At 35.9% G+C, this 25,623-nt stretch overlaps 1 protein-coding gene across 1 annotated transcript in view; it reads left to right on the forward strand.

The window, feature by feature from the left end:
- Nucleotides 1–3,220: 3,220 nt before the first annotated feature.
- LOC110103981 (beta-catenin-like protein 1) overlaps nucleotides 3,221–25,623 on the forward strand; it is a 33,037-nt gene continuing 10,634 nt past the window's right edge. The window contains exons 1-2 of the mRNA XM_020832895.2: nucleotides 3,221–4,404; nucleotides 12,842–12,926. Of these exons, the coding sequence (XP_020688554.1) occupies nucleotides 3,316–4,404; nucleotides 12,842–12,926 (1,174 nt within the window). The 5' untranslated portion in view covers nucleotides 3,221–3,315. The remainder of the gene's footprint in view (nucleotides 4,405–12,841; nucleotides 12,927–25,623) is intronic.

Below are 25,623 nucleotides of genomic sequence, written 5' to 3' on the forward strand. Positions count from 1 at the left end.
ATGAATCAGTAGTATCAGTGTATGTATTAGTATCAGTAACAATTCAGTGACATGAACAGTAATGTTATAATCGTGAAATCATACATTAACAATAAATCCGTAAAAAATCGATAAAACCGTATAGTAATATATCCGTTCAGTATCAGTAAATGCGTTAGTATCAGTAAATCCGTACAGTAGTAGTAACAATATTGCTAAATATGCAATTCAGTACATTAGCCATACAGAGCAAGTAAAAGCACTGCTATTAAGGTGTTTTCAGTCTTGTATCAATATCAGTGTCTTGTGTCTTGTATCCGTTGGCTCAGTGAAAAGAGTCGTCACTCTTTGCCCGTCGGCACAATAATTATCTCCTTATAACTCCATTCAGTAATCACATGATCAGTAGAGGATAACATCAAACCCTTTTTAAAGGAAAGTCCGTCGGCCCACCATTCTGTACAGGTCAATCAGTTTTCAACTAACGATTCAACCAGTCTTTATTTGTCTTTCACACATACAACAGTATCACAGTAATATAACAACAATTTCAATCATATTACCACATCATCATCATATCATCAACACATTGCAACCAATAAACATGATTTAGCTCAATTTAGAAAACCCCTTAAAATATCGTATAGTAGATAGAAGTCGTTATAAAATGCACAGTTCCAGAAAATTAGCAAATTACTAGAAATCGTGTAAAACAACGTTTCAAAACTTTACTTGTACTGAATCAATATTTTTCAACATCCATACAATTTTCTATTCGATAAAAATCCCACAAAATTCAAAATATCCGATGAAAACTTCTCAGAAAATACTCAAATCATGCAAAATTATCATTTCTATAACATAACAAAAGCTACGCGGTAAAAGTTTCGACAATACAAAGATATGCACGTTTTTCGGTAACGGAAACATAAAACTGAGAAGAAAAATATCAAAACACGAAATCTTCGAAATCAGAAATAGGATTAGGATTCCTTACTTCGAGACAAACAATTCTTCTAACAGCGGCGACGGACGAAAATCGCTCCGCGGTCTCCTAAACCAAGCTTTCCTCTTCTCTTTTCTTCTCTTTCTCTCTCTTCAAAAATATCTTAAAATATCTCAAATCAGATATATATATATACAAAATAGGATCGTACGGGACGATTCCTATTCGTCCCGGGACGATTTCTCCTCTGGACAAATTTCGTCCCAGACGAATTCAGGTTCGTACGTACGAACCATACAGATTTTTACAATTTTTTTCAGTTCGTCCCGTACTAAGGTCAATTCGTACGGAGTAACTGCACTCAAAATAATGAAATTCTGAGGGGTTTCACACGAGCCCATATCGAAGGTATTAAATTTGATTGAAAATTTCATGATATTAACTAGCAGAATAAACAATCTCCAAATTTCAAATCAAGCATCTTGATAACACAAATCTATCGAGCTTAAGATTATTTAATTTTGTGGTCTTAAAGACACTAAAATACTAAATAAATGACATATGATCAAACTATTCAATATGGGTCTTTCAATTCCTGAGATAGATAATTTTTTTATCAAGCTACAAACACTTTTGTTCATTTTTTGCCAATCTCTCTTTGAAATCACCTCAGGTCGTTCATTATTCTCCAAAACTTTTTATAGATTCAAAGAGCATAGTGCATCCATCCTTTCACATTGACAAATACCAAAGTTCCATTTGGCGTCAAATATATTCACATCAATTTTGTCAAGATGTGTGACTGCCTAATGGATCGACGCATTCTCCACCATCGAGATGGACGCATTCATGGCTCCACTAGATCTCATAGCTCCAAAAAGTTTCAGTTTTCTCATGTAACTAAAAGTTGCACCAATCCAACTCTCTTTCAATTAACAATTAGGAACAAAATCAATAGCCCAACCACAAAATCACATAGACAATCAATTGTCTTGATTTTACTTGACTCTGCTCGATTTTATGTGACCAAACTACCCAATATTATTGTTTCTGCAAAAATATGAGATTTGGAGTACCTGTGCTCTATTCAGTCGAACCTTGCTCCCTATGACCTATGCCCGCAATCTACACGCAATGACCTTCTCCACACAGTCGCATGTGCTATATGCAAGCACCGCTCTTGCAGGTCTCCAAACAACACACGTGAGTATTCGCTCGACCCGCCCATGTCTCGTTCGATATACCCAACAAGCAAGAAGAAGAGGTTTCATCCTGCCTACATGCATGCCACCAATCTAACACGAGCATAATACATGCGATCACTCATACCTCAACTACACATATGTTCCACATGATTAGGCAAAACCCTCGCGCGGACCTACAACTTCACGCACGATTCAGCTTCCAAATACACGTAATCCAGCGCACCGTACTGAATGTTTGCTTCGAGCCTTCACATGAAGAAATGTGCCTTCCACTTCAGATGAGCGACCCCAAGCCACCACACGATCATTTCTCGCACAACCTTTGTGTCGTACTCGATCGTTGTTTTCTTCACCTAAACAAATCATAAAGAACATAAACTTGTTTTGTTCTTCATGCTGTTACTAGAAATTGGCTCTTATACCAATTGTTATACACACACAACGGAAACATAAAAAAAAAAATCACACAACACAATCAACACAAAAGAACATAATGAATTATGTGGTTTGCCGAAGATGCATATGCACATGGAGAGAGGATAATGATTTCACTATATTGAAAAAGAATATGAATTACAATTTGGTGCGCTCTTTTTTTTTTCCTTATATAATCGTCTTTGAGGATAATGATTTCACTATATTGAAGAAGAATATGAATTACAATTTGGTGCGCTCTTTTTTTTTTTTCGTTATATAATCGTCTTTAAACCTCTTTAAATAAATTTGGAACAAATAAAATAAAAAAAAACTAATTAATAAATATTTAATTATGCCAATTATATATACTAATTAGTACAAAATCAAATATCATAATAATAAATTATTGGAAAATTTACATACACACCACTTTATTTCATGTTATTTACATATATAACACCCAAAATATTAATATTACATGACTACCATCCATATACAACTTTAATATCAAATATATCACTCTTATAATTCATTTCTACCATTTATACAATCATATAAACTTTAATATTTCATTTAATGCTCTAAAATTTATTCTATTGATGATAGAAATGTAATATTAATATTTTTGATGTTGATCTAGAATTGAAAAGTTTTCGCTCAAAAAAAGAATCGATTACTTGAAGCCTTTACCATCGTCTCCTGCTTTCCGACGCCTGCCCGAAAGGGTTTTAGATAGAGCTTTACAGGATAAGGGTTTTGGTTCTCGCCATGGATCACCGCTCCAAGCGCAGGAGAGAAGAGGAAACGGGGGTCCTTCCTTTGGTTTCTGAAAATGGCGGCTTCAATGGAGAAAGCGGTTTTGGAGGAATCGATCTGTCCCTTCTTGAGGCTGTGGAGAGCTCCCACAACGGCGGCGTGGAGGTCCTTGACCTCAGAGCCATGAAGAAGCTCGTGCTATCCTTCGAACGCCGCCTCCGCGATAACCTCGAGACCCGCATGAAGTACCCCGAGCAACCGGATAAATTCGCCGACTCGGAAGTCGAGCTCCATGAGGAGATTGAACGGCTGAAGATCCTCGCCGGCGGACCCGAGCTCTACCCTGAGCTCGTAGCCCTCAACACAGTTCCCTCAATTGTCGATCTGCTCGGCCATGATAACATCGACATCGCCATCGATGTGGTGGGCCTCCTCATGGATCTCACAGATGAGGACGTTTTGGAGGACAATGACGAGCCCGCTCGCATCCTCGTTGACGCCCTGATCGAAAACAACGCGCTCGAGCTTCTCGTCCAGAATATCAGCCGCCTTTCCGAGTCTGATCCCGACGAGACTGCCGCCATATACAATACACTGGCCACCGTCGAGAACATGATCGAGGTAAAACCTGCGGTAGCGGAGCTCGTCTGTGAGCGGACAAAGCTTCTGAGGTGGCTTCTAGGGAGGATTAAGATACGGGAGTTCGATGGCAACAAGCAGTACGCTTCAGAGATCTTGGCCATTCTGCTGCAGAACAGCACTGCGAACCAGAAGAGGTTAGGTCAGATGAACGGTGTGGATGGGGTATTGCAGGCTGTGGCGATGTACAAGTCTAGGGATCCGAAGAGCTCAGATGAAGAAGAGATGCTGGAGAATTTATTTGATTGCTTGTGTTGCCTGTTGATGCCGGTGGAAAACAAGGAGAGGTTCATCAAATCTGAAGGAGTGGAGCTAATGATCATCATCATGAAGCAGAAGAAGTCTGCATATGGCTCTGCCATTAGAGCCCTTGATTTTGCAATGACCAAATATCCTCCCGCTTGCGAGCGTTTTGTGGATGTACTGGGACTGAAGACAGCATTTGCCGCTTTCATGGGTAAGGCAAGTCCTCACCTACGGCTTACCTTTTCAGAATTTTGATTCATGCTGTTTTTTCTTGATCACTCCTATAATGAGCCAACTGGAAATTAAAGCCTGGACGTGTTGCACGAAGTGGACAAATGAAGTTTAAGTCTGATAACACTTATTTTAAACTTTTTCATCCTGGACCGAGCTCCAAGTTTCCTGCAGGTTTCTTTTTATAAACTTATTTTTGACGATTAAACACAATTCTTGTAATTATTGTGTGAAATATATCCTGTTTGATGTGGGTCGTATGAACTATTAAGGTCCTTATAAGTACTTAAGCTAAAAGAAAGTTATTGGCAATGCTGTTTTGGATTTCAATGCTAAAGCATCCAAGAAGCTCCTCTTCTCATCTTCATTATCTTTATTAGCCTTATGAGAACTATTTAGAGGTTAGCTTTATGAATCTTCATTCTGTTGAATCCGAAAATATCTATGAATCTCATTCAATTATATTGAGAATATTATATGCTTGATTATAGAAAATTGAGTAAATTGAGCTTACTGCTCCACCCTTATTTATATATCTGGGTTGGAGATTGACTGTTAAAAGATCGGTTGCATACATGAGTATACAAGAAATAAGATAAAATACAATAATTGTGTAGCCTAATTAGAAGGTCCTACATGAAGCCGTCTGCTGAGCTTTGAAGATGTCGTAGACTTGGTATGTATAGATAATTTGGTAGCTGAGTGGATAGTTAATAGTTTTCATTGAGAAGTCATCTCTCATTGATTAGTCATCAGTGGCGACTTCATAGATAATAGTCGGTTGGGCCAACTAATGAGCTTTACTCACTAACTGGGACTAATTCTTGGATCATAGTTGCCTGTTTGAGGCGAGTTCTCTTGTAGGCTAGTGAGTATAAGATCAAGTTAGCGTGGCTTGAACTGACTTGATTTAGCTTGAACTGATTTGATTTAGCTTGAACCAAGTTTTCTAGATATTTGGATGTAAAAAACTTTTTTAGGAGGGTTGGTTTTCAGGTTACACATCTCATGATTTTATAGCATGACAATTGTGTTGCCATCTATTGTGCTAGTAATGTTGCATTCCATGAAAGAACCAAATGTATTAAGGCTAATTTTTATTTCATTAAGAATGTCGTGCTCTCTAAGAAGATTGTCACTCCTTATGTCTCCATACCAAACTAAGTGGTAAATATTTTAGCAAAGGTTCTACGTTTGAGTTATTGCCCTTTTTCTTGATTATTCAACAAGATGAGCTATTTGATATATCTGCTCGGACTGAAGGGGTAGTGTTAACTTTGAGAATATTAAAATATGAAAGCTCTATATAATTGGAGAGTGGTTTATGCTATTTGGGTGTAACCTAGGGTGATTTATGTTACCATAAAATGGGGTTAAGGAATATTATAATTGCTCTGCTAGGATTATTATATGCTGCTTTGAAATTCTTCTTAACTCAAAATCTACACAATTAAACATGTCGAAATAAATTGTTAAGCAATCAATCCAAACACAACATTGGTGATCTAATGAATCTGCTTATATGGATAAGCAAGTAAGTGATAAAACTATTAAGTTTAATTGCAAAGATTTACTTAACCATACAAGCTATGATGAACAAATCAATAAATGCAAAAGATACCATTAACAAATGTTCACAAGAAGATGATGGTGATGTGAATAGATCTATGTTATATGAGAGTGCATCTACTTTACACAAGATGGCAAGAGTATATATCATAACATTCATCATGTAAACATTCATCACATGCAATACTTTACTGTCCAGGGAATGAAATCTAAGCTATTGAGATTGAGCAAAAAATATTTTAATATGGCTTAACACTCAACTTACTTATATCCACGCTTAAATCTTTTCTCTCCCTCCCTTGAGGTTCCATTACATGACTTGCCATCACAATTCAAGCTACTTCATTCATAAACTATGTGGAAAAATCTTCACACAATATAAATTCAAGGCAATAATGCCAACTTCTTATTCTAACAAGAGCACCTCAACAACTTAAGCTTTATAGCTCTAGAAGTCTCACTAGAATTCACAACCATAATATTACAATATAAAAACCTAGCCAGAGTGTTCCAATACTTTGGATGTGGTTAAAAGCTTTTACCTTAAGATAATTACAATCTTCTCTACAATATATTGTAAAATAGACGATGTAAAATAACATTAGAGAAACCCAAAGAGATTGATGGAGAGTTGATTTTACCATAACAAAGCCTTGATGAGATTTATTTAAAGATGAACACTTTGACATTTTTTCTATTTTTCCTCCAAAAAGAGTAAGACTAGAAAAGCCATCTTACTTGATTTTACATTAGCCTTTTGCTCTTCAAATCAATATAAAAAATATTAAAAAAGCATTCCCAAAACTCTTCTGAAAACAGTAGCAGTAGAACCCAAATAGTAATAATAATAATAACTTAATCAGTATAACACTTAAATGATAATTTATATTATTATATATGAAATTATATCAGAACAACTCAATGAATATAATGAAATAAAAAATAATTAAACTTCATTAAGTTTAGTGTAATTACAGAAGTAATCATAACCTATAAGTTAACAACTAAAGTTATCATTACGTGCTAGAAAATTGTGATGATAGAGTATTTAATATCTTAGTTTTATACAAATATTCATCAATGGCATATAAAAGTTTCTAGGAGACACTACAATTTTTATGTGAAATGCCCCATATAAATGAATCCACTAAATAATGGAAGATACAAGAGTTCTCCCTTTCTCACAAATGAAGAATATGGGATTATACACTGGAATAATTGTTTGATTTTGTTACAGGGATTACAAAAATTGGATGTTAACAAGAAGACCAAACTAACAACATGTTGGATGTTAACAGTCAAGCAACAATAGCCATTGGACGAAGGTTTGGTGGTGATTGCTTGTTGTGATATTTGGCGATTGCAAAAAAATATAATAGAGTTCTTTAGCTCTCTTAGCTCCCAAACCTTTCTTCAGGTTGAAAATAGAACTCTATTTGCAGCCTTTTGTGAGGAGTATCTTGATAAAATTGGCCAAATCCAAAACGCTTTTTGGTAATCCATATTGATTCCTTTGATCATTGATCATTTATCTAGCTTTTGAGTACCTTAATGATATCAACAATCAAATGATTTTGGGCTCATTCGATTCGTCTCATTAAGCCATTCGATTTGATTATAAATACGCAAGATTTGAAGACCGATTTATCTTTAAATAACATTCATAAGTTCTTAGATAGGCTTTGAGTGCTTGATTTGGGTTCATGTATGCTCAAATCAGATGGGTTTGTCTTGCCAAGACATATAGTTTGATTATAAGTTTGTTTAAATTAAAGTTTGGATGGTCTTGAATTTAATTTTAAAAGTTTTAAATTCAATTATTATCTCGAGATTCATGTTGATCGAGTGAATTTTTTAGAGATGTATCATTTATCCCCTATTTTCGGACATCGAAGTTTATGTTTTCTGAAAATATATGTTTAGCCTTCGAAAAATTTTGTGGCACAACTTCAAAAAATTATGTGGTGCGATCTCTACTTGGACGTCAACATGGACCACTTTTAGGGCAGTTAACTAAGTAAAATATATTTTATTATAATTTCAACTTTCTATAAAATTGATGCATTGATTATAGTGAAAGTTATTGAAAATTTTGCTTCAAATTATTCAAATTTGCTTAAATTTAACCATAGAGGTTTTGTTAGGATTCAAAAGTGGCTAAATTGGGTTTGAAAAGTTGGAAAAGGTCCCAAATAGGAAGTTGAAAAATTTCATCTGTTAAAGTTGAGGACTTGTGAAAGTACATCGAGGAGTTGATTCCCATTCCTCATAGGAAATTCCTCTTGCACATGATACCCTAATCCGTGTCGTATAATATCATGAGGACTTTCTATAAGTCGGCACAAGGTTAAGCCCATTAAGGGTGGTGGAAGATTTTGCGTTGGCTGAGCATCACAAGAAGGATGAGTTTAGTTAATAGTATCATTAAGTTTTGGGCTAGGATGTGGTGGAGGAATTTTAGTATAACGATGAGGGTATCCCATGAGTATTTTCCAATTGTTTATCCCCGTTATGATAACATATTATTCGATAAATTGTTCATCCCCATTTTTCTCATCCAGGAATTGGGACCTGGCAACAACAATGTTGCAAAGATGAGGGTGCTCAGGTGGATGAGTTGAATTACTCTTAGAGACAAAATATGAAACGAGCATTTACATGAAAAGGTTGGAATAGCTCTATGATGGACCGGCTGAGCCGGTCCATCCGAGACCCACGCGGGTCTACAGGAGGCGGCGGGGGGGGCATCCGGCCCAGGTGAGCCAAAGGGAGGGGGCGGCCGAACTTGGGGAGAAAGGGGAGAGGGTCAAGGTGGGCCCTTTGGGCCCACTTATTTAAATCCTTGGGCATCAAGGGGAGAGGCCAACTTTTGGGGGGAAAATGGAGGGTGGATGATGGGGGGTAATTTAGGGATGAGGGGGAAGTTGTGAGATTGTATGAAAGGAACCTTTAGGGTTTGTTTTGGGGCATCATGTGAAGAAAGTTCTTTCTCTTTTCCCTCTTGTTTTCTCTAGGGTTTCTTTTGGGAGATTTGGTCCTTCTCGAAGTGGACTAGCTTTGTCTTTGGTTTTGTCTTGAAGATTATTGCAAAGCTCTTTTGTTCTTCCTCTCATTCTTTTGTCTTGAGCTAACTTTGATTTGGTGGAGAAACTTCTCCCTTGAAGGAAAATTAGGGCAAACCCTAATTTGGAAATCTAAGGTGTATCACTCTAATGTCAGATAAGATTTCTGCGAGTCACCTTAGATGGCTTGGTCACATAAAATGAAGGCCTTCAGATAACCTGGTTAGGAGAGTAAATGTATTAGATTTAGCTTATGTTAAGAAAGGTAGAGGTATACCTAATAAGACTTGGTTAGAGAATATTAGAAATGACCTTTCTTTATTAGATTTAAATGAGATTTTGACTTTTAACAATGGAGAAAAATGATTCATGTAGTCGACCCCATGTAGTGGGATAAAAGGCTTGTTGTTGTTGTTGTTCGTCCTCATTATGATGTTATTTTTGTGGTTGGTAAGTTCCATCATGTTATGGTAGTACTCTTTATTGGCCACCCTTGTCCAATGTTTGAAAGATATGAGCTTGATGGTCCTCCAATTGTGGATCCGATCATCCAAGGATGGGCCTGAGAGCCTACTCTTAGGGCCTGAGAGCCTACTCTTAGTCGATTATGACATTCATGATTGCCAAACATGTTTCTTGCTTGATGAGTGTTGGAATGCGAAAATCCACAACCAATGGTACTACTTCTATTAGCCATTGTATTTGGGATATGATTTCCCATAGGTTGTGTCAAATTATTATGTGCTAGGAAATTTGTTATGATAGAGTATTTAATGTTTTAGCTTTATACAAATATCCAATATGCATAGAAAGATGTTTTTAAGAGACAAATTTTTATGTGAAAAACACACATAAGAGAAAAAAACCACGACAATGGACTCTTCTCAATGAATCTACTAAATAATAGAAGATATAAGAATTCCCTTTCCTCACAAATGAAGAAAATGAGAGTGTACACAATTGAAAACAATTGTTTGATTCCTATAATAGGGATTGCAAAAATCAATTGTGCACAAGAGAATTGTTAAATCCTAATAACATGATTAAATTTTAATAGTCATGCAATAATAGTTGGATGCCGGAAGTTCACTAGTTGCGGTGACGATTGCTGATGGTAGTGTTGGTGTTAATCATTAGAAAATGAAATAGATTTCTTTAGCTATATCATCTCTCAAATCTCCCTTTGGGTACAAAATTAGAGTTATATTTATTGGCTTTTTGAGAGGGGTGTTTCAATAAATTTGGCCGTAATCCAAAACAATTTATATTGATTCTCTTGATTTATAGGTCTTTTATCCAACATTTGAGTGACTTGATGATGCCATAATCAAATGATCTCGAGCTTGCTGGATTCATCTCATTGAGTTGCTTGATTTGATTATAGGTATGCAAGATTTTAAGACTGTTTTGTCCTTCAATTAATATTAAGAATTTTTCAAATATGATTCATGTGATTGATTTAGGTTGATCAATTCGATCATCTGTGATGTAGATGGGTTTGTATCGTCAAGATGTTCAGGTCAACTATAAGTTTGTTGAAATCAGAGTTCATATGATCTTGAATTTAATTATGAAAGTTTTTAATTTAAATATTGTCGCGAGATTCATGCAGATTAGGTGATTTTTTTAGAAATGTATAAGTTATATATTTAACAAACTAAATGAAAATGACTGTAACCTTTTGACTTGATTAAACTGTTATGAAATACTTGAAAATCTCAAGTAAACCCCTAATAATAGAGACAAAACAACGAGAAACTTCACAAAAACTGATGGAAAGCACAACGAAAGCAATAGTTTTATTTCAAGGGAAGAACTAATGGAACAAGGAAAGCAAGATACAATTGATCCTCAATTTGAGAGGAGGATCATTCTCTCTCAATCCCTAGACGAAGCTAGAGCCCAAGATATGAAGAACAAGACTCCAAATCAGCCACAATAATCAAGCATAACCCTAACCCTAATCCCTCCTTTCTACTTAAATCATACAATTAAACATCTAACCAAAAATACTCCATTGCCCTAGCCGCCCCCTCCTTTGCATCCAAATTGTTTGAATTTGAATCATGAGTGGGTCCCACCCACTCAAGGGCGGCCACCACAAGATGGCGGACCAGCTTGATCCGTCTCTTGTAAACATGAGCCGGCCCTTGGCAATGGGCCCAACTGGACCGGTCCAACAGGACCGGTCTAACATAAAATTGCTAACATATAAAACCCATAATTGAAGAAAATTTCATGAAATTATCAATTAGCTAGGTTTCCTTAATTAAGAAACTAATGATATAGCTTATATAAGTGAAGTCTATTTAGAAAATTTGATGATCATAATATGAAACTTTTAATCATATAAATTTTCTTAAAGCAAAGTAATCATGCTGATGAATTTTAACAATTTATACACATGATCATAAAGAATATTTTAACTAAAATAATTTCACATATATAAGTAAATACTGAATAAACCAAATAAACAGAAAATTAAACCTATCAAATTCCCCAAAATTATGAAAAAAAGTAATTTCTAAAATATATTTTAAATAAATATAGATTAATCTAATCAAATTCACTTTTGTATTTATAATTTTTGAGAGCTTCGGACATCTAACTTAAACAAATTTGAATGAAACATTCTAAGTGGACACTAAGCTAAATAACCTTGATCATGAACCTGCTTTGAGAGTTTTTTGAAATGTACATATTGAGCTCATCCTTCAAGTATCACACAAAGTTTGTATCATCATATTGCTAATAAAGTGTGGGGCTGTTGAAGGCCGGCGTGGTGGCTGTGGGGGAAGCATCCAAGAGGAACAGTAGGAGCTGCAGCGGTTTGAGCAGAGGTGTAAGGATAATGATTTAAAAGGAATAAAAAGCATAGATGGACAAGAAGCCTTTGTTTCGTTATGCATTCATTTACAGAAGCTGCTGAAAAGGTTGTGAGGGAAATGCATAAAGGAAAACCTGCATTGATTTACAGAAGCTGCTGAAAAGGTTGTGAGGGAAATGCATTAAGGAAAACCCTACCCATTTATGTCATCGTACAGCTTCACGACCATGAAGAATGGACATGAGAATGAGAAGCAACTTAAACATTTAGATATTAGCAACAAGTTTACTTTCAAAAACATTAAATAGCAAAGCACCAGTATAGCATGATCAAGTGAGGCTTATACCTCAATTACTCTCAGGATGGTCTTATCTTCTGCTTTGCATTTTGAATGAAAAGAAAACATTTACTTTTGTCGCACTTATTGATCATATTTGGATTCAAGGGATCAACTCACCAAATTTCTATTCTTCGGGTGCAAATGGAGAATAAAAGCAACAGAAAATACGGCAAAACCAAAATATGATCAATGAAGCTTATCTCTTAAACTACTTACTGGACGTAGTTGTCTTTTTCTAGGGAAGTTTTGATTGTGAAGACAACATTTACTTGTGAACCGATTTAGCATGTTTGGGATCAAGCTATTAACTCCCAGTTCAAGTTTCTATTATTTGTGTGTGAATGGAGAGTGAAATAGCTAAGTATCTGCTGTGAGAGTTGAAAACTTTTTATTCAACTGTAACATAACTCTTTTTTGTATATGATAGTTTGCTCACTTTTGTGCTGATCGGTTGCGATCACATTATATTATCATGTGTGCAAATGATATGGATCTCTTATGATATTGTTGAGCTGACTGATGAAGATTTCTACCATGATTATTTTTTTTGTTGTCTAGTGTAATTTATTTACTTTTTTTATATTTATTCCTCAAGTAAATGTGTAATTTTTTTGTTATATTCAGATTCCCCTTAGCAAGAAAAACAAGAGGGAGAGCTACCAAGAGGAGTTAGAGGAGCGTATCATTTCTCTAATTGCATCGTTATTTGGTAAGAAGGCAAGTGAACAAGAAATTTTAGTATTTCGATTTAACATGACGTGCCAATTTTTTTTTTCATATTCTATTTGTCGTTCATCTCTTCCAATCCAACAATCGCTAATCCGTTTAATTCTAACCAAAGTTGTATAGTTTCATTATCATTATTGTTAGAGAAACATGTTGACCCATGTACAAAGAAATAAAAAAATGCTTACATACCTCTGCAAAAATCTAGGAAATAAGCGCAAATCCTGTAGAAATCGCGGCCTGCTACAGTTCTATCTCTGGAAACGACGTCGAAAGAGTCTGGGTATCCTGCGATCTGCCTCGATCAAGCATCCACGTATGACATTAAATACCCAAGCAGATGAGGCCTCCAACGCCGGTTCCTCCACACGAACAAAGCCCTCAAACTCCCGCATCCATCTCCTCCAGCCTCTTCGAATCATTCCCGAACTCCAGCTCCATCCTGTCGCTCCTACCTATTCCGAGCCTTTCAAGCCGCATAGACTCCGACTTCCTCTGATTCAAACCCATTCACTGTGCCGACTTCTCACCCAAGCCGAGAGAGAGAGAGAGAACCTCTCTCCTCAAGCTTCCATCACCTCCTTCCTTGTGAGCCGAAGCCCTAACCTACTCCACCTCAGACGACGCTCCTTTCCTGTCGGATTTAACCTCATGACATTTTGATCCGAAGCAATAGTGGGAGCTCGCTTGCTGTGTAAGTAACTTATCCCATTCGCGCGCTACTTCGGCCAAATCTAGTAAACCCACTAAACAAAGAGGGAAAGGAAAGATTTAACTCACTCACGACGATCCTAACAACTCAGTTAATTATTAATTAATTGTAATTAATTAGTAATTAATTTTAACTAATTTTAATTAATTAGTTTTAAGTATAAATTAATCATTATTAATGCTAATTAAGTATGATTAGTTTTCATTAATAATAATTAATCAATCATTAAATAATACTTAATAATTAATTCTAATTAATCATTATTAGGTGTAATTAATTAATTAATCATTATTAGTTGTAATTAATTTTTCTAGTTAATTATAATTAATAAGAAAGATGCAAGTCTCTCTTGTGCCTCGATATGCGTATCGAACCCCACAAAGGTATGAATTTTCTAAAACTCAGATTCCTGCTCTCAAAGTTCGTGGTGCACCAGAAAACCGCCCATACAATCCTTTATTGCGCGTGGTGGGATGGGACCCCGGTGCGACACCTACGATAAGGCGGGTAATCACCTAAAAGCCCAATTTCAGAATTCGCGGCGCACCGAAAAATTGCATATACACGCCTTTATTGCGCGTGGTGGGATGGGAACCCGGTGCGACACCTACGATGAGGCAGGGTTTCTCATAAGTACTATCGAGCGAGGGGAAAGCCAATTGTGTTTTAAAACAGGTACACTCGAAGACCCCTTGCACGCTTTTATTGCGCATGGTGGGAATGACTACCACGGCCGCGGTGTCTAAGGACACCTACCATACACGCCTTTATTGCGCGTCGTGGGAAGGCCCAGTTTCTCGTAGTTTCCCTTAAACGGGGGAGACGCCGGAAGGCTACCAAAATTTTTGGTGAACATGAGACCCGCTTTGAACTTAAATGAATAAGTTGAGGACCAAAGGTTGAACTCAATATGACTACAGGGGACTTGGACTTAGACTCCATCTTAAACAAATACAAAAGACTTTAACCCAATTCGAATATTAATTGAACTTGTAACTTGGATTCAAATGAATAATGATAAGGGAACTAAGTGGACTGCAAGAAGCTTGAACTTGTACCAAGAACTCAAACTGATTTGGACACTAAATGAAATGAACTTGTACTAGAACTCGAACTCAAGATTGAATCTATTTTGAGCTTGAATCTGCATTGAACAACAGAGGACTCAAGGGACTTTAGTTTGAGTGGACTGCAATGAGCATAACATACCTACAAATAACTACAAGAAACTTATGAATACTCATAAATGACATCACAAGACTTGCCTACAAACAAGTGTATAAGACTTGTAATGAACATATAATGTAAACAACGGTACACCTACAACTCGCTTATGTTTAAAAGAACAATAATGGCATACCTATGATAAGTATGAAAATCCACTAAGTGAAGGAGTGTGACAATCCACTTATTGAAAGGGGACATGATGCCTGTGATGAATATATTAGTCAATATGTTTGTGATGTATATAATGAGCTACCCACTGGCTAAAGTCAAAGAGTTGTGGTTAATGAGGCATCTTGCTTACAACGGCGGATGAGTAGCCATCTATAAGTAGTGACAATGGATATGTGATATCTGCAAAAAAAATACTTTCATATCCAACAAAAATTGGACACCTTCAAATCTGTGAACAAATACATCTACCTGCATACATGTAGCAGTAGCGGATGTACCACGAGGACCAAAGACTGCAATAAAATGTAAAAGGAATACAGTAAATGTAAATGCCTATGGGTCCTCGCAGAAGACACGTTGCAGGAGACTTACTACGCATCAAGTGTCATCTACAAACAAATATCGAAGTACTACGACAAATACAAGCTCCTACGAGCCGTCGTAGAAGACCCATAAAATTCCAAAAGTGGCCCTCGCATATGCACCGTAGTTTGTATACACATAGGTACACAAAAAGAGCAAGACAATCATAAACCCGCATGGGCCCCGACGAACATGTTGTAGGAATACATGTGACGTCTAGGGATGCTGTGCGGGTCAATAAATTTGAACCCGATCCTCCTATGCAAATAGATAGGAGTCGACAATGCTCAATAAATAATTATAAAATGTCCCCAAACACCCGTATGAGCCCCGACGAGCATGTTGTAGGAATACATATGATGTCTAGGGATGCTGTGTGGGTCAATAAATTTGAACCCGATCATCCTAAGCAAATATATAGGAGTCGACAAGGTTCAATAAATAATTATAAAATATCCCCAAACACCCGCATGAGCCCCAACGAGCGTGTTATTAGTACACACGTGATGTCTAGCGATGCTGCGCGGGTCAATAAGTGAATTCAAGTTCGAGCATGATCATTCTATGCAGATCAATAGGAGTCGACAGGGTTCGAACCATCAAACAAATATACAGTTGTGGGGACCGGTATATTTATTATAATACATTCATATTAGGCCTCCAAGGCCTATAACAATGAGAATTCACTAATAAAGGCACAAAAGCCTATGACGAATCCGATCCTCTGTCGGCAAATTGGCTAAGTCGACAAGGTTCAATCCAAAAGTGAAAATGATCCAAGGCACCCCGATGATGGTCGTGTTGAATGTAAATCTCAACCGGAGGGATTAATTCCAAATATTTCAAGCTTCAACCAAATACCCACGAAATTCAAAGCTTTCATAAATCCAAAATTCCACAAATCATCTAAACCTAGGATATTTAAAATTTAAAATTAAATCATCAATCACTTAAAGCAAAATTCATCCATCCTCCGCAACAGTTTGTTAGAGTGGACAAATTAAAATTTACTTCAGCTCATATTGAGCTAATGCATAGTTGAAAATTTCACTATGATTCATTCTCAAACAATCTCCTGCCAATAAGGATGTGGTATGTGTCCTCTAACCGACGATTTTGACACCAAATGACACCGTAGGATAAACAGTTATGACACAGTGCCCCTGATTTTGCCGCCAAATGACATCACGAAATATCGGTTATGACCATAGCCAATACGTTCCTTAGTGGCATCAAATCTTTGAGATATGAATCTATAGGATATAATTGATAGGGCACAAAGCCATTTGTTAGTTAAGGTGGATTCAAATTTGTCCCCTTAGACAAGCATTCCCCCCAGGTCTACAAGGACCCCTTGGATGAAGCAACCCATGGTTGCCGACGAGGATCCTTTTGTCAGGTTGGGTCGATTACCTCCTCTGACTAAGTAGACCAGAGACCACGATGGCCCGGAATGACAGAACCATGGGATCTTGATCGGGTTCATCATCCATTCCCCCACCATCCGCTTTAAGTGCAAGATGATGAAAATTTTAATTTTAAATATCAATTCTTCCAAACCCTTCAAATATCTAAACCCATGATGCTATTATATGCCGAATGCCAAGTATCTATGGATACGACGTATTTGATCGACGACTAGCGTTAATCGAAAGTTCTCTATCGTGATCGGGAGGGGTAATTAACTATAGGGGCTTGCGCCCATAGGAAACCAGAACTCAGATCATAAAGTCCTCGCAAAATGAGGGCGAAATACCTGGGTAGTGTCTTATCTACAAACCCATCTACCTTCCCAAAATTTACCCCAGAACTTATTCCGTTAAAACTCCCCCCGAAAAGAAAAAAAAAACACAGCGGGCGGAGGCCGAGGCCGAATTTTTGGAGCCCAGAAAACATTAACAAAACTATGGAATAAAGGAGGAGCAAAATTTAAAAAATTACAGATTTCTAAAGATTTTTCATGTATTTTTTTTTTTTAAATTGCGAAAGTATAGTTTATGATTTCTTGAGTCAATTTTTTTGGGTCAAAGCTCTACATTTTTATTAAATTTTGACGCCATCAATCAGTCAGAATTAAACAAACAAGGAATAATCTTAGTGGCTAGGGTTGAATTCATGAAATTGATTTTGTCCATTTGAGCATTATTGGCAGCTCTTCGAGGATAGTTATTTATGTGATGTTGGCCCCAGCATAAAACAAGGGACTTTTTGATATTGAGATGGTTTGAATTGTTAACTTCTCTAAACAATACTTCATTATCATCAGTAGCAGTTCTACTTCATAACTTATTCTTGTTGAGTTCCACATGAGATATAGCTGTATTGCACATTTTCCATTCATGTTACGTTTGCTTTATTTATTTTTTCATCCTATCCTTTCCCATGAATTCTATCTGTTTAACTTTTTGTCCACCATTATACATTGCTTAAACCACTACCACATTTTCAGGGGGTGCTACTCTCTCCATCCCTCTACTATATTCATTTATCATTCTATATATATTTTTAATTTTATCACCTCATTTATCTTATCATTTGCATTTCCATTGTGCTTAACTTTACTATGAATACTTTTATCAATGCGTATGCCTTATCTACGTGCAATTTTATTAAGTTTACCTATCTCCATGTTATTTTCTTATTACAGAGCACTTTTGAGACTCTTCTTCTTTCAACCACCTCTCCTTTTACTCCAGAAGTTATGTTCTTATCAATATCTTCATTCTTTTATATAATAGATTCAAGATATTTAAACATTTCAAATTTTAAAATGCTTGGTCTTCTAACAATATTAATTAATAATTATTAATTTCAATCCATTTAGATTTATTTCGAAATTCTGAATAAGTCTGAACTATCAAAATTGTTTCATATTCAAAGAGTATTCATCAAGATATTTTATTTTGAACTAAGTAAAATATTTAAACTTAATACTAATCTTATTGTGATTGAAAACTCTAGTAATTCCATAACTCTTTCTGATGTTAGTCACTATTTACTAATATATAATGTCAATAAACTTGCATATATACCTTTGAAAAGCAACTTTGCTCCATGATGCCCGCCAAATTAATTATAGTGTTTGTTGAGAACATGCTTTTTCAAAAACAATAACCACTATTAAAAATCCTTTCATTGCTATATTTTTCCTTAAACTGCATCTAACCGTCCCATAGTAGAATTTGCATAAATTCAAATTGATATTCTAGTATCAAAATGGCTTTGATTAGCCTCTGTTCTGTTACCATTTCCCTATAAGTTTATGATCTTATTCATTTAGTTCTTATATAATTATCACAATTTAGAACTTCTCCATTTTTTTTAAGGATACGAAAATGAATCTTCTCAATCAGTTCAAGTCTTCTAGGATTTCGTTAAACGTGTGATGATTGAAATACATGCTACCAAAACATTACTATATTGCATATGTCACACCCAAGCCTTCATATTGGTGCCCATGCCACTATAATCTTGTTCTGACAAAATACTGTTATGTTAATCCCTATTGGTTGAAAATTAATGATAGACATGTAACATTCAGCCAACCACCCTTTAATTAACAAAAGACTAATAAATAAACTTTTATATATCCCCTTCCTTTTACCTCTCACTAGTCTTGCCTATGATATGCCCAAGGTCTTGAAGTGATATTGGGCTTTGAGGCCCAACTTGTTGAATCATCATTGAAGGATGGGAAAACGAGTGGTTGAGCTTAATGTCCTATGTTTGGTATTTTTGATGGAATTTAACCATGGCGGTTATTTTGAAATTGTAAGAGGATTGGAGTGGTTTAGTGTAAATATATATATATTCTTAGTCAATTATTTTAGTAATTTTTAAAATCAATTATATTCTGACCCACTTCTACTTTGTTTAAGTCCTAAATTTCCCCTAGTTTCTTATGTTTTCTAAACGCTTAACAAAGTATTGTTGTCACATAGATATTTTTTAAATCTGATTGCGTTTTGTGTTTATTTGGCCATCTCGATTATATACTCTCTTTCTCGTTACATTTTAGATTTCGGTTTTTGGCTTTTCTAGTGATTTGCTTCAATTTGTTAAATTTTATGCAATGGTTATTGCAATGACACCATCCTTATTGTTGTATATGCTTTATAAATTGTTTAAAGTTTATTTAATATGTTTCTAACATATAAATTTCTCAAAATGTTGTTTGACTTACTAGTTTAATTTCTATTACTTACTACATTGTCAAGCCTTGTTTTTGTGAAGATTTGAGAGCAAAGTCAGGTGATTGGATATGCTCCTTATTATGGTGCATACTTAGCTTTTAGGTCAACTCTGTTCATATTCATCACATTTTCTTCTGAAAAGAAATCTTACCATATTAACAATCAAGAATGGTGTGCTTCTCAATATTTAATATTTTATATCATGTTAGTGGTAACTGCTCCTGCTCCGATGATTTTGGAAAAGTAACATTTTGGGTCTTCCTGTGCTATTATTAATGTCTCAATAGTCCTGCGGAGAATAAGTTTGTTCAACGTTAGAGACTATAAGAAAATGTCCCTGCATAAAAATATTTTCATTTAGGACCATATGCACTACAGGATTTGCATTAGATTTTTTTTTTCCTTTGTCATCAACCATCTATAGGTTCACCAAACTTCCATCTAGGGGTTGATTGGTTAGTATGAATGGTAAATTGGCAAAAAATTGAAGCCATGAGTTAATCGTAATCATAGCAACATCCATGCTTTCACTTTGTTGGAGGCAAATAGCAGGAATTGATATAAAGCTATATGAATGATACTCATTTGAAACTTCTTCATAAAGACATATGAGTTCCTTTCCAGAATCTGAGCCAAGTGCCAAATGCCAGACCTTAGAAAATTGCTTAACATTACACTTCTCCCGCTTTTGAAAGATTGTGCAAGATTAGAAACTCTTTTTTGAATGTTTATCCATAGAGTGTTTATTTCCCCTTGGATAGAATTGAAAAGTTAACGTAGGACATTTCTGCACTTTTCTTTCATACAGATTGATAGTTGAATTGGAAAATTAAGAAAAATCATGCAAGTGTAGTGGTATCATTACTTTGCTTGAGATGGTTATCATAGTTGGCTAAAAATATTATTAGATTTGACTTATTTAGATTTTTGAAAACTTGAACTTGATGGAACGGAATCTTTTTTCCGAGAAGTTTAAGGCTCAAAGTTTCACAATTACGACAGGTGCCTACTTTTTTCTTGTTATCAAACAAAAGTTCAAATCCTTTCAGGCTTAACCTTTAATTGCTACCAAACACAAGGGACTTCACATTCCCGTTCAACTTATTGACTGGGATGGAACTGTCCATTCCATTTTTTTTTTCATTAGGGCATTTCTATCAAGGTCTTACTTATTTTAGTTGATAAAATCAAGGAAATGTGTCTCTTTTGCACTTTTTGTTGTTGTATGTTAGCTTATGCAAGTGAAAAATTATTAGTACTGGAACTTCTTTGGAAATTGTGTTAAAATCATACTCTTTAATAGCCAGTAGTGCACTGCGCAGCAAAGTCTCTTGGTATCATAGTGCATAATGTGGCAGTACTTTAACTGATGTAAAACATAATTGAATGATGAATTGCTTTAAGGAATTTGCACACATAATATTCCTGGAACAAAGAATTATATCTTAATGTTGAATTTAAACGACGCAATAAAACACTAAGAGCGGTAAGACGAGCTTAGGCCGAATCACGTGCATAAAAGTTAAGATCAGAAAACAGTCAATTTAATCTAACATTGCATACATGAATGGTTCAACATAAATCCCTAAATTAACAATGAGATTAGGCACTATGCATGAGTTCCCTCACTCAACTCTTCTAATTTCTAGGCGTTAGCGGAGAAGTATTAACATTATCTTCATGACTCCACAATAACCACAACCAAGGGGTAAACTAGGAAAATAAGAGACTATGAGGGAGAGTTTACCCAAAGAAAGAAGTTCTACGAAGCTCTGGTGGTAGTCTGCAGGTTTGAGAGGAAGTAGACGACAACGGGCGGCTTCTTGGGCAGCTGGACAGCAACAAATCCTTGCTGGAGTCTTTGGACAGCAAGCAGGTGGTCTGGAGCAGATTCCGGACAGCAGTTTTTGGTTCTCAAGGATGCTGGACAGCAGTTTTCTTTGCTCCAAAATTCTGGACAGCAAATTACACCAACTTGAAATGCTGGACATCAACTGGACAGCTAGGGACAGCAGCTTGTAATGCTAGAAACCCTTTGGACGGATCACAGGACTTGCCCAGAAACCTGAGCAATAGCTTGGCGGGGAAAAATCTCATATTTCCAAGGATTCCTACTGTGAATGGCAGCAGGAATGACCTTGGGATTCACATTAATTCTAAAGGCTAGAAGAGGGGGATTAATTTCAAAACTGAAATTGATTTCAGATTTTGAATACTTTTGGAGGGAGTTAATTTGAAATTCAATTTCAAATTAATGGATGATTAATGCATTGATTGGGGTGTTAATGGATCCTTATTCGGAGCCATGATTTAAGCTCCTAATTAAGGGGAGAAGTAATGGGCGGCTGGCCATAGACAGAGAGAGGAGGTTATGAAATTTGAAATCCAAGTCAATTACAATTAATGCATTGAATTAGCACTAATGGGGCTTCCACCCTAGCATGGCTAGGAATGACCTTGGGATTCACATTAATTTGAAATCTGTCCAAAACAATTGGAGCCAAATTAGGAAGGTTACAATGGGAGAATTAATGGGAATTGAAGAGGTGGGGGATGGGAAATCAGCGGCCAAGCAAGAGAACCAGGGGGCTGAAGCCGACGACATGCAGGGGGGGCAATTCCAGCGGCTGGGCGGTGAGGGGAGCAGGCCGGCGGGAGGATTTGGGGTGGTTTGACACAAGGAAGAGAGGTGATGGTGGTTGTCAGGTAGGGGAGAAGAAAAGAGGAAGCTCGGATGGGGAAAATGGGAGAGAAGAAGAAAAGATATGAGATAGAAAACCAAGAGCTCCACCAAGGGGCTGTTGGGTATTGCTTTGAGCCTCTCCTAGGCTACTCCTCACTCGAGAACTCTCAAAGAGAACTCTAGAACTCACAAAGAGATCCAAAACCAAAGTTGAAATTTTTCATATCAATATTCATCATCCCCTCTCCAAGAGGAGGGAGAAGGCTTAAATAGCCAAATACATGAAGGAAAATAAAAAAGACACAATTGCCCCTAGTGCAAACATAAGACAAAGCCCTCAAGTGAGGGTAGAAAGAGAAAAAAGACAATAACAAATCAAATACATAAAATATATCAAAATAAATAGACACGATCGTAACCATTGATCTTCGATGTCCTCATCATTAACAAATAAAGAAAATGATAAAAAGTATGAATACTTTTTTAATAATTCAAGAATATAAGAGAGAAATGGGTAGCATAGTTGCATGCATTTAATATACGTGCATTTTGATAATGCTGAGTGAAGCAAATGCAATATATTTTTATTTCATAAGAGTTATTTGGTTGGATGTGATGTAAATAGTAGGAAATACTTTTTCCTATTTGGTTGGTTGTTAAGTTTAGAGTTTCTTGCTGCATATATAGTGGTGAGCTTGTTGCTTAATTTTCTTAACATTAATATCTGTATTGGTCTTTAGCCTCAAGGATTGGGATAAAGCTGTTTATCAATTTTGCAACGAAATCTTTGATCGCCAAATGCTATTTTTATCCCTCCTGATAAAAAAAATGGATAAGAGTGGTTAAAAGGAGAATTTAGAGTTGAATTGATTCTTCCTATTGGAAATTTTAACATAGAATGTGATTCGATAATAAAGAGGTCATCAAAGTATAAAGTTCTGAGTAGATGCAGAGTTTTTGAGCTAAAATGTGAGCAATGTGAAATTCTAGTTATCCATTCAACTATAGAATAAAATGGACAAAACTAGATAAACTAATAACTTTTTGAGATTTTAAGCTTGTAAGAGCCAACATTTTCATATGTTCTCTATCCTTTGGTGAAGCTGAATAATTGCAGATTAATTGAAGCTGGATCCATTAAAGAAAAAAAAAACATCATCTAAGTGCTGTGGGTAAAAAGAAATACACATAGATGGAGAGTTAGAGTTATGCTGACAAATTGTACTCATGGTTGCTACTTGATCAAGGGACTGTTGAGAAATGATTAGGAGCTGCAATTCTGGTGGCGTCTTATGATGGCAAGGAATTGGAGATATGAGGTAAATTTTGCGGTTAGTTACAGAAAAAAATGCCTCATAGTCACCAAGACTTAAGCATGCCAGGAAGATAATGTCACATTTAGGTTGTAGTACAGCCTGGAGGTGAAGTGTTACTGTTGAGTTGTAAGGCGCAAGGACTTTTGAAGATTCATGTTGTTTTGGAGGATGTGTTACGAAAGAAAATAAATTTACTTGATTTGGATGTATTTTTTTTTTGGCTGAGAAAATTTGGCTTGAGTTATTTTAATTGCATCGAAATTTTATGTATATCCTATATGATTTTGCAGAAACAAAAGTAAAATCTTTGGTAAACCTTTCACTTCAGACCCATAATGCATGCAACCAAGCAGCTCCCACATTTCTTAAGAGCAAAATCCTTAATCATTGTCACATAAATGCAACTTAACATTGCTTTAATATGCATTAGGCTCCTTTTATCTTTGAATGCTTAAATTTTAGAGCATCCGTTGAATTTGGATTTTAAGGATTTGATCTATAATAATTGTTTTGTGAGCTAGAGCTAAATGGTCATTATTCATTTCATCAAAATCATCTCCATTCTTATTATCATGCGGTATTTCATTATTTGTTTTTTAGCTCATTAATCATATGCTCTGGAATCTCTTTTTATATGTTAAGGGCAGCTTCAATAAGTTTTAGGGTTTTTTAACCCTAATTAAATGTTATTTATGACGGAACATTGGCATACATTGGCATGGAAAAGACATTTCACATAGTTGATTTCATTTTTCTTGACCAACACACCATGATTCAATAGCTAACTGTTCTTATTTTAATGGGAAGATTGTTTGAAATTTGTTTTTTTTTTGTGTGTGCATATAATGCTTGTGTAATGGGGCTTAACATCATGACTAAATAATTAAATTATAGTTTAGTAAATTCATGAAGCATAAACAACAATAAGAAGCAAACTTGGAGCAACTTCTTAAAGAAAAAAAAACTAGCAACGAGCAACCAAATTAGGCCAAGCAAAGCTAACCATAAAAACACACAACAAATCAAAGAAAATAAAGGAAAAAATTGCACGTCAAAAGCAATTGCAAGAGGGAAAGAATTGAAATAACCATCATATAGAATGGGGAAGTAAAGAAGTGAAAACTTATGAAATGAAGAAAAAAAGGAATCATTCGATTGAATCCTCTAAGAAAATGTATAGGCTCATTAGGAAGTTTTGAGGCATTTGTTAACTGAGAAAGGATTGTCCATTCACATTCATTGTTGAGTTTGATTTTGGGTTGGAGGAGAAGAAAGAGACATAGGCAAGGGTCAATGGATGTTATCAGAAGTAATAATTTGTCGATTTCCCATCATTGGGCGGTCATGCTTGAGGATGTTGCGATGCCCTAACTGTCATAGAGAAAGTTGAGGCATGAGTGAATTTTGTAGGTCTCTATTCCTATAGTTGAAAAAGAAGTGTCATATGACTCCCATAAGAAGTTGAATGGCTATACTCCATTGCGTGGTGGAATGGAGTGACTTTTTTATTTTTTTATTTTTTAGGTGGAATGGAGTGACTTGAAGTAGAATAATATCTCAGACTTGGTTTAAAATAACTCATAGTCAGGCCAATAAATAAAAAATTCAACCAAATCTATTGAAAATTAATACAAAAATTTTTCGAAACAAATAATGCACACTTTTTTTTTCTTTGTGCAAACAAATTATAGAAATTGTTGGTATTATTTATTTTTTGTGCCTAGCTATGATTATTGTGCGATAAGTTCACCTCTCTATGCTATGGCTATAATGAGCACTGGGTTACGGTATGCGCTAGTATAGTCTGAACAATTATTACGTCCTCCGACCGGATGCAGAGGAACATCCGGTCGTAGGCAAAATCCCGCCTATACCGAGTTTTTTGGAAAAACTCGGTACACCTCGGTATAGGCGGGATTTTGCCTACGACCGGATGTTCCTCTGCATCCGGTCGGAGGACGTAATAATTGTTCAGACTATACTAGCGCATACCGTAACCCAGTGCTCATTATAGC

The sequence above is a fragment of the Dendrobium catenatum genome, unplaced genomic scaffold (genome assembly GCF_001605985.2).
Source record: "Dendrobium catenatum unplaced genomic scaffold, ASM160598v2 fragScaff_scaffold_30, whole genome shotgun sequence".
Classification (NCBI taxonomy): domain Eukaryota; kingdom Viridiplantae; phylum Streptophyta; class Magnoliopsida; order Asparagales; family Orchidaceae; genus Dendrobium; species Dendrobium catenatum.